This window comes from Panicum virgatum, chromosome 5K (assembly GCF_016808335.1).
Source record: "Panicum virgatum strain AP13 chromosome 5K, P.virgatum_v5, whole genome shotgun sequence".
NCBI lineage: Eukaryota > Viridiplantae > Streptophyta > Magnoliopsida > Poales > Poaceae > Panicum > Panicum virgatum.
In genome coordinates, this window is record NC_053140.1 from 50,953,325 (window position 1) to 50,963,710 (window position 10,386).

Here is a 10,386-nt window from a genome sequence, read left to right on the forward strand (position 1 = left end):
ACATAATTCCCAGGAAATTTCGTTCAAGGCTTTGCTCGATTTTGGATTTTGCTTACGGTTCCTTGTCAATTGCAGCATATTTGCCATGAAGCAATCTCGGGCTTGGTTTCGCCCAGGCTACTCGAATTGAAGAAAGCCGTCGCTAAGAAAGCAAAATAATCTTTTCCTAGTGCTTTTCGCCATCGTTTGTAATTGCGTGCCTTCTTTTTCACGAAGCTGAAGTTGCTGAAAACGGCAATAAAGAGCACTAGAGCAGTCCTCTCGTCCTTGCCCATCACCGCTCCTTTGAGCGTGCTTGCTGCCTGCAACTCGTTCCAATGAAATATGGTGGAAACTGCTTCCCTTTGGGATTTGTATTTAGTTTGGATCATTACTTAGCTTATTAGTAGTGGTCATCTAAAAAGAAAAATATATTTATTTTAAATTATAAGATGATAAATCAATGAAAAAGTTGAGTCAACAGGAAAGTGTTTAATCAATGCTTCTTGTAAAATATTGACCAACCAGTCATAATTAAAAAAAAGTTGAATAAAGAAATATTAAATCAGCGTGAAAATATAAAATCAATATTGCTTACAAAATATTGGATCCGCAATTTCAGTAAGTAAAAATATTGACGATAAAAATGGGACATAGAAAGTATCATCTTAAACAAGGAAAGATGTAGGAAGCGGTAAACTAAAGGCAAAGAGATGAGAGGAACTTAGCCAAAAAAATAGAAAAATGACCACCACTGTACTTACCTAAATAACAGGGTTGACACATAAATAGCAAACTCTGCTCTTATCACGATCTTTGCCATTACTGCTGGGGGCTACTCCGAGCAGTACGCGCCCCTCCCACTCCTGATTCAGTGTTTTGGGTCAAAACGGATCCAACAAATAAACCCACTTGTGAAAATCAGTCAAATTTATTTCGGAACAATTTTTTTTCCGGAATAATTTTAATTTGTTGCATGAACAATAACAATTGTTCCAACAATTGTTTTAGAATAAAAGATAGTTATTAAATTTTGTGTGATGATTTAACTGCCAGTCACACGAGCGACTCTTAATATTTGCGTTCATGCTCGTTTATGGCCGAACTCTTTTCATTAATCAGTAGTTCTACTCAGGCGGGCTCTCAAAATAAACAGCCGGCCTGAGCCCACTCCAAACGGGGGCCTAGCTGTCTTGTGGTTTAGCTGACCCTGGGCCAATTTTGTTGACTGCGGTATCATGGGCCCTAGTCGGTTTCGGATCTAGGGTTTTATTTACCGACCGGTCCGGCCAAACCGGTGCGGTCTGGTACCGGTATACCGGTCCGGTTTGGCCGGAAACCGGTCGGTACCGGTGGAATTCAAATTTAAATTCAAATTTCGCAGTACAACCGGTTCGTACCGGTATACCGGTCGGTTTGATCGGTATTCCGGCCGGTTTGACCGGTATTCCGGCCGGTTTGGCTGGTAACCGGTCGGTTTGACTGGTAACCGGCCAAATTCAATTTTTTTCTTTTTTTGGTTTAAATTCAAATGCCCGTAAAATATACTAAATGAATATTTGTATAACATGTTTTAGTCTAAATGAACTCCCAATTCTTTTTTTACTATTTTTACATTGTATTAGTATATTTTTGTATGCATGCTTTTTTTGTTTAACTTCAAATCCCCGCAAACTATACTAAATGAACGAATTTTTGAGAAAATTTGACACCATTAAATTCGTCGCACCTTGAAGTATTTTTAAGAATCTTTTGAGAATTTTTCTTTTTTTTAAATTTAAATTTAAATTTTGAATTTGGGCCGGTTTGTTACCGGTCCAAACCGGACCCGGGCCGGACCGGTTTGAGGCAGTTCCCGTGCCGTGATGAGAACGGATGGGCCGTCGACGAATAACGCAGTGACGCCGATGGAGCAGGCGAGGTCTTCGGTCTTCCCAGTCGCGCCGCCTGCGCAGGGCCAGGGCGCAGCCGTGCCGTGTGGGCACCGACTCCGTCATGACCAGAATGCCTGCGACGGAGGTGAGCTAAGCTGGTAGTGGCAGTCTTGTCTCATCATTTTCTTGGCGGAGGTCTCACCGTCTCAGGATGCGTTGGAGTGAATTATTTCACCGATTTATTAGTGGCATGATTTAAGATATTGTGACGCGATGCTCGCAATTAGAATTGTTGCTACAGATATGATTTTATACTATTTTTTTTTGTTCTGTACTTCCCGGTGGTAGCTCATTTACGCCGTTACTGAAATTGGAAGGGGTCCAAGGAAGAAGATGACAGATCGCGCTAAAAAGGAATGGCTATGCCGGTGGAAGAGGAAGAAGAGAAATCTCTCTCTCTCTATTTCAAGAAAGGGCTGAAAGCCGGGATTCCACTTGGCCAAATGTCTGGCGATGGTATCTCGGCATTTAACCAACACTTCATGGTTCATAAACAGCAGCAGCGGTATGAGGTAGTTCACCAGACCCACAAATAGCTGCCAGATGCATCAATTCACACCTAACAGGAATTAATAAAAAAAATACTTGTTCTTTTTGTAATATCTGTGTAGCATAGTACTCAAATTTTTTGACTGGGAAGCTGGAGTTACCTGTTCTCTATTCGATTTCTTATCTCCTATGCATTTTTTTTTCTCTCAAAACGTTCATAGGGTTGAATGTTTTTGGTCAAATCAAACAGTTGGAAAATTTGGCGTATGATTGCAGGAGTTAAAGATTGTCAGTTCTCTGTCAAAATATCCCCCTCCATTGGAAGAACCGGCTGCCCAATCATCTGTATTACAAGCATGGACCTTGACTTGCTATAGACATTTTCAGTCACTATCAAGCACTGACTAGTGACTACTGCTTGACTGGCAATTGAAAAGTTGGCTCAAAGTTCCACCATGGAAAGTTCAAACGGCAACTCTGGATGTTCATGATGCTGGAGATATCTGCACGAACAATTTCTTCACCCCCTACCCACACCCAAAAAGAGCCCACCAGCACCCCACAGGGCCACACACAGCGATTGCAGGAAAGTTTCACCTGGAAGAATCGAAAGAGGTATGGAAAAACTTACACCTTGACCTAGTCAGACAACATCATTTATTCCAACACTAGTCCATTTTCATTGTCTTGTACCCTTGGCTGATATTGATTTTTGAGTCCCATCCAAGTATTAATTTCGTTTCTATGTGTTGACTGCAACGTAGACTTTATACCACCGTGGAAAGTTCAAGCTGAAAAGTCCCGTGTATGGTTGTTCAGAGGACTCTACTAGTACTTATTTTCATGGAACTGCAGAAGAAGAAATACTCTGCTTCCATGGTTTCCGCTTGATCTGTTCTTTGGCTGGATCTTTATTTTTTAAACGGATTTGGCTGGATCTTGAGGTATGTGAGTAATGGTTGTATTGTTCACTTCATCATTCCAGCCCCTGCCTTAGTTCTCTTTGCTTCAAACTGGCTTACAAGGACACCTACTTATTGTGCTTCACAACTAGCTTCTTGTGCTTGAAGAAAATGTTTTGGACAAGTAGCTGCTTCGTAAGAGTTGTTACTTTCCTAATTATGTCCGTTTGGACAACAAGATGTTTAGGAAGAGACAGCATCTTTGCAAATGAATCACTTCCAGATGGGGAGACCATAGTATCCATGGAAAAGAGATTTGTGCTTGGTTTCTTCCCTGGAGCTTCAAACTACCGCTATGTTGGTATTTGGTACAACAACTCAGCAGAAAGAACAATTGTATGGGTAGCTAACCGGGGGTATCCGCTATTAGATGCTTCAGGAGTCCTTATGTTTGATAGTAGTGGAAATCTGGTGATTGCACATGGTGGCAGATCATTTATAGTGGCTTATGGGTTGGGAGCCAAAGACACAAAGGCCACAATCCTAGATTCTGGTAATCTTGTCATGAGTAGTATGGCTAACCAATCAAGGTACATATGGCAGAGTTTTGACTATCCTTCTGATACATGGCTTCCAGAAATGAAGATTGGGCTTGGTGGAACAAACCAATCGCTTACTTCATGGAGGAGCAGTGGTGACCCAGCAGTGGGGAACTACAATCTTGGAATTGATCCTATTGGGTTGTCACAACTCTTTATCTGGTGGAGCGGGCATACATTTTGGACCAGTGGAATCTGGAACGGTGACATGTTTTCTCTCATCCCAGAACTTAAACTTTTTACAAATATCCCTATTTTCTTCAGATGTAATAACCATACCAGTGATATCTCTTGCACATACTCCGCTAACCCATCTGACAGGATGACAAAGATTGTGTTGAATTCAACTGGATCATTAAGCATCATGCAGTTTGATTCCCAAGCACAGTCGTGGAGTTTGTTATGGAAACATCCAAGTACTTGCGAAGTGCCTAACCTATGTGGACCTTTTGGTGTGTGCAACAACAATCCAGTGTCCAATTGTTCATGTTTAAGAGGATTTGAGCCACGAAACATAGTAGCACATACCAACGGATACGCCAGGGATGGGTGTGGAAGGGTCATTGGACTGCAATGTAGCACTGACCAGTTCCTTGAGATACCTAATATGCGACTTCCTGACCATAGAAGGAAGCTGCCTGTGGTAGGCCTTACAGAATGTAAACTTGCATGCTTGAGAAACTGTTCTTGCACAGCTTATGCTTATTCAGAATCGGAAGGCTGCAGCTTGTGGTATGTTGATCTTATGAACTTGCAAAATGCTTATTATGGGGATGGAGCAGGAACAATATGCCTTCGTCTGGCTTACTCAGAATTATCCTTTGGGGGTAAATCAGGTAACATATTTACTTTGTAGGATGATCCTAGCTGCAATTTACTCTCCCTGTCCGCAAAAGTTTTGTTTGGGACCACCAGTCCCACCTTTAAAACATAACTTTGACCTCTAGTTATGTAGCAATATATTGATAATGCCCTGTTTGGCACAGCTGCAGTTTCCAGATCCATGCAGAATTTAGAATTTGTTTGATCAATTAAATTGGTTTAAAATTTTACGTTTAATCCAAAATAAGAACATGGCTCATCTATATACTCCCAATATGCGCACAGCTCCGGCTCCAAGAATTTCTGGACCTAGGAGTTACCATTTTCAGAAATTCTTGGAGTGGGTGCTATGCCAAAACAGGCCCTAAGACATAGCAACAATCTACTCGTACCGTTTTGAAATGTTCAAGCTGAATAGTTGACTCCATGCACCAGACAACATTTTTTCATGACTGGAGAGAGTTTCATATACTATGGGACGACTGAGCTAGTTGCTTGAAAATTTGATTTGATTGATGATAATTTTAGAAAACTTGGAAATGCTGGGGAATCAAGTGAAACAAATAGCTATTTTTTCCTCTCAGGTCACAAAATGCTCTGGATGGCTGGCGTTATTCCTACCATTGCATTACTTTGCTTTGGCTCCCTTTCATATTTTCTTTGGCGAAGGCAACATAGAAGCAGAGGTGACAAAATAATTCGTCATAAGTTGATTACTGCTAACAGATGGAAAATTTTCATGTCATTAATGTGCACAGTATTATTGATGTATGATTTTTTTTAATGAATCAGGGAAAGGGAACCTACATGTTCACCACTCCTTGATGGCTCTGGATACGGATAGTGCGATCAAACTTTGGGAGAGTGAGGATGCAGGTTCACACTTAGTGTTGTTTTCATTCCCCCAAATTGCAAATGCTACCAACAATTTTTCTTCTCAGAATAAACTTGGAGAAGGGGGGTTTGGTCCTGTGTACAAGGTAGTATGTTCTTCAACATTTTTTTTTTCTCGAATATGCAGGAGGTATGTTCTTCAACATTAACTCACTTGTGTTGAAGGAAAAGTGGGCTAATTATAACGAAGCTTTAAATATGCATCTGCAGTATTTTTAGTCAAGTCACAGTAATCTAGGCCCCTGCCACACCTACCCGGTTAATTTGGAAGAGTCATATTTGCAAGGGAGAAAACTTGGAGAGCATAGTAGAGAGGAGAGATGTATGTTGGATCCATCCATGTATACTCTGCTTGTTCCTGGCAGGCGAAACCCCCTTTGGAACTTTTCTTTTATGGTGTTGTGCATTTGAAGTGTACAAAGGGTATACAACTCTGATTGACAAGAAATAACAATTAATTTTCAAAATATTAATACTATTCTATATTAAATCCCTTGTGCAATGCAAATTACTTATGGAAACTGGGATTGTTAGGTCCTGTAAAAAAGATTGTTAGGTTAACTTTTGTTCCTTTCCTCATATGGATTTTTAAGTAAGAACCATTCAAAATATTACTATTAGATATTGAAGAATAGACATGCTTAGACCTATTAATGAGAGTGTTGGAACGAATACTGGAGTCATTTGTTGGTGGACAAGACCATTACGATGGAAAAGATATGCCGAGTTTAATTTAACAAGTCTCTTTAAAATAAAAAATAACTTGTTGCCCAAAAGCACAACATCACCTATGTCTGCCTCTCTTTGTCTTTCTTCCTGTGGTTGTTTATGTGGGAAACCAAAATATCGAGCAGATACCTCAAGGTTCAAGCATCTACCGGGTAGTTCTTGTTAAAAATTGTTTCTTGAAAAGTGATAACCAGGAGTAACTTGATAGCAAAACGGGAATATTGATATGTAAGCGGATATGTTACGGTAAATTGTTGGGGTATTTCTGAGGGCTCCAACACATGAATCCTGCTGCCTCAAATGTGTACCAAGTATTGTGATTTTGGGACGGTGAATACTGAATATGAGATAAGAAAAATCCATGTGTTTTAAGGCCTCATGACACCTGTTTTTTTGTTTATACTACACTTGCAATTGGCTTATATTGGAATTAATATTACTTCACATAAATTTCCGAGTAATGATGGTGTAATAAAAAATCCGGGTGTTAGAGGGCAGAATAACACCCGATTTTTTCTCTAGCCTACCCCAACTTGCTTGGGAAAAAAGGCTATGTTGTTGTTGTTGTTGTTGTATAGTTAGATCTAATGAGCCTCACGATAGCTGAAATTGAGGTGTTGGGAGTATTGAGTTGCATACACCAACTAATTCAACCCACAAGCTTAAGCTAATAGAGAGATGTGAGGAATTCACTTATACTTCAACACTCCCCCTCACGTGTAGGCTCTCTCAGGCCTTAAACGTGGAAATTAGAAGTCAGCTACAATTATTTTATTTAATTGCGCCCGCCAGGATTCGAACTCGAGACCTCTGTCCCTGATACCATATTGATTGCATGCACAGACCAATTCAACCCAAAAGCTTAAATTGATAGGGAGAGGTGTGCAATTCATACTTCAACATGGAGCCCTTAAAATGCTCTAGTCTTATATAAACGCTCCAAAATTGTTTATGATGTGTACGAAGATGGAGAAATATGAGGTAATTTGCATTATCTGAAATTGGTAAATCATTACACAAACAGGGTTTGCTTAACTGTTGAAGTATAAGTAAATTACCCACTTCTTCCCATCATCTTAAGCTTTTAAGTTGAATTGGTTGGTGCATGCAACTCAATATTAACACCTTCAATGTTCTGTAATCTCCCCATACCCCATTCATATCTAATCCTATTCTAGCTCCTTACACCTGCTTGTTTCTCCTTCACCCCAACTCCATCACTTGCTCCTTCCTACTGCACCATAACACCAATAGTTTCCTAAATTTCCCAGCATCATACTGGATCTTTGTTCCCAACATTAATTATAGCAAGCCTCCCAATAATACTCAATGCACTGGCTACATGTGTAAACACCCTATTACAAGCAGCTTGATTCCCAGGCTCATGCTCTCAGGCATATTCATGGCCAAGAAAATAGAGAGATGCGCAGCGGCCATAGGAATGTTCCGCAGCCTTAGTGCCCATTTATATGCCTGCAGACATGTTTAGAGGAAATTTAAGAGAGAGAAAAACTTGTGTGGTCCAAAATTATCACATATTGCAAATCTGCAATTTTTGTAACTTATTTGACAGAAATACAGACCCGTATCTGCGTATCACCACATATACTTTTAGTTAACACTGCTGGTTTCAACTTCAACTAACAAACCCAGGCTTGCAAGACAAAAAGTAGTAGTTCCGTTCACATAAAACTTGGTGCCTTATGTATGGGTGTGGGGTATCAATTGATGTTCAAGCTAATGGTGTTAGGAAAAAAAAGGAGTTTTGTGATATTATGGCAAAGTTTGTGCATTTTTGTGAATGGATTTAAAAGGTGTCGATTTGCAAAAGTTTAGGACATAAAAGTGATGTTGTCTGAAATTTACTCTTATCAAGTTTATATAGACATGTAACGTTATCTTGTAGTTTGAAAACCTACAGTACGTGATATTGATTCTATTTTTCTCCCCGGGTATCTTGTACCGTTGGTGCTAGATGCCTAGACCCCCTATGCTGTTTTTTTTTTGAAAATACCTATGCTGTTATCTGTGCCCAGTTCCTTGCAAGTTGCAACTGTGAGGTATTGACCTGGTAGGCATTCCCATAGATGGCAGACATAGGCGATGAGCAAATTCTATGCTAGATGTGGCAGTGGGCCCTGGCCACAGGCAAAATAAGCAGGCGGCATACTCAATTGACATCCCTACATCATTCTGTTTGAATTGGGACTCAGGACCATTTTTCTGCTTCCTACGGCATTGAGTTTCTAAAAAAAATCTTCCTTTCTTGATCTGTAGAATGCGAAATTTAAGAGTCAACAGTAATTTGATCTAACTGTTTAAATATATAGCTTTTCCCTAGGGGAGTAAGCTCCATAGAATTCAATTATTTTCCTTGAAAGTCTTTCAAGACATATCTTCTGTTTCCAATATTGGATACTCTTGAAACCATTTTTCAGGGCAATTTATCAGAAGGTCAGGACATCGCTGTTAAGAGACTTGCAGCAAATTCAGGACAGGGATTAGTTGAGTTTAAGAATGAGGTCCTGCTGATAGCCAAGCTTCAACACATAAATTTGGTTAGGCTCTTAGGCTGCTGCATTCAAGGGGAAGAAAAGATTCTTATCTATGAGTATATGCCAAATAAAAGTTTGGATTTCTTCCTCTTTGGTCTGTTTTCTCTTCCTTTCTTAGCATTCCTGCTCTGTAGTTTTTTTTCTTCTTCTGTTTTTCTCAAATGAATGAATCTACTTTGTTTTCATGAAGAACAATCAAGAAGAGCGGTGTTTGACTGGGCAATGCGAATGCATATAATTGAAGGAATTGCTCACGGTCTTCTCTATCTTCACAAGCACTCTAGACTAAGAATTATTCACAGGGACTTGAAAGCAAGCAACATCCTGTTGGACAGTGATATGAACCCTAAGATCTCTGATTTTGGCATGGCAAGAATATTTGGCTCCAATGAAACTCAAGCTAATACGAACAGAGTTGTTGGTACATTGTAAGTTCTGGATTCTTTAATTTGCGATGGTGTATATGGACAACTAAATGTTGAATTGATTGGACTATTATTCTTTCAGTGGTTATATGGCTCCCGAGTATGCAATGGAAGGCATTTTCTCAATTAAGTCTGATGTCTTCAGCTTTGGTGTGCTACTTTTGGAGATCATCAGTGGAACAAGAAATGCAGGATCGCACCAACGTGGCCAGTCACTTAACCTGCTTGGCCATGTGAGCAAAAGTATCTTCTCGTAATTTATGATGCACTATGTGATACTGAAACTGGATTTTTGTTCAGGCTTGGGAATTATGGAAAGAAGATAGATGGTCTGATCTCATTGATCCATCATACCGAAGTGCATGTCCCGAGCATAAGGTACATAGATGCATTCACATTGGCCTGATGTGTGTCCAGGAGAAGGCTTCTGATCGGCCCACGATGAACGAGGTTGCATCTATGCTTACTAGTGAGAGCATCACCATACCAGATCCCAGACAACCTGCTTTCCTCTCCATTGTGCTTCCATCCGAAACTGTTGTCCATGAGGAATCCATTTCCCTGAACGAAATAACAATCACCAATCTGGATGGTAGATAATATTGTCTCTGGACGTGGGAATGGATTTTGAGAATCCAAAGTCCAGCCGGACATTTTTTTTTCCCTTTGCATTTCACTCATTTTTAGATGTGGATATCCATATCCTTGACATCCAAGCTGTGTATGGAATTTTTGTCTCAAAAAAGGCTGTGTATGGACTTTTGGATTCAATTGGAGCAAAACTTTGGATATCCAAATATTAATTGGACTCTTGCGGTGACTCAGTCCCTGTTTGTTTGGGCTTCTGAGCATTTTTTGGACTACTAGCTTTCAGGATGTCCAAAAATCAAATGCCCCTAAAAGCCAGAAGCTGAAAAGCATATGGCAGGGTGTTTATGGCTTTTGAGGACTTTTTGGCTTTCGGAAATCACAATGCCAACTTCCCGTTGTTGGTACTGAATTTTCCAGCAGAGTAGAGTAGCTGTTACTGTCTTGCTTTTCAATTCAAAGGACAATTG

At 40.1% G+C, this 10,386-nt stretch overlaps 1 protein-coding gene across 7 annotated transcripts; it reads left to right on the forward strand.

The window, feature by feature from the left end:
* Window positions 1-1,877: 1,877 nt before the first annotated feature.
* LOC120708293 (G-type lectin S-receptor-like serine/threonine-protein kinase At4g03230) lies at window positions 1,878-10,152 on the forward strand. 7 transcript variants are annotated; one of them, XM_039993498.1, is made up of 12 exons: window positions 1,887-1,998; window positions 2,231-2,425; window positions 2,679-3,017; window positions 3,167-3,346; window positions 3,942-4,106; window positions 4,225-4,739; window positions 5,310-5,411; window positions 5,518-5,705; window positions 8,787-8,997; window positions 9,094-9,331; window positions 9,411-9,561; window positions 9,629-10,152. In XM_039993498.1, the coding sequence occupies exons 6-12, from the start codon at window positions 4,226-4,228 to the stop codon at window positions 9,926-9,928; spliced, it is 1,704 nt and encodes a 567-aa protein (XP_039849432.1). In that variant the 5' UTR covers window positions 1,887-1,998; window positions 2,231-2,425; window positions 2,679-3,017; window positions 3,167-3,346; window positions 3,942-4,106; window position 4,225; the 3' UTR covers window positions 9,929-10,152. The 7 variants fall into 7 exon arrangements, with proteins under 7 accessions (XP_039849430.1, XP_039849429.1, XP_039849426.1 ...); XM_039993496.1 differs by having other exon boundaries at window positions 1,878-1,998; window positions 3,167-3,857; window positions 3,942-4,739; XM_039993495.1 differs by having other exon boundaries at window positions 1,878-1,998; window positions 3,457-4,739.
* The last annotated feature ends 234 nt before the right edge of the window (window positions 10,153-10,386 follow it).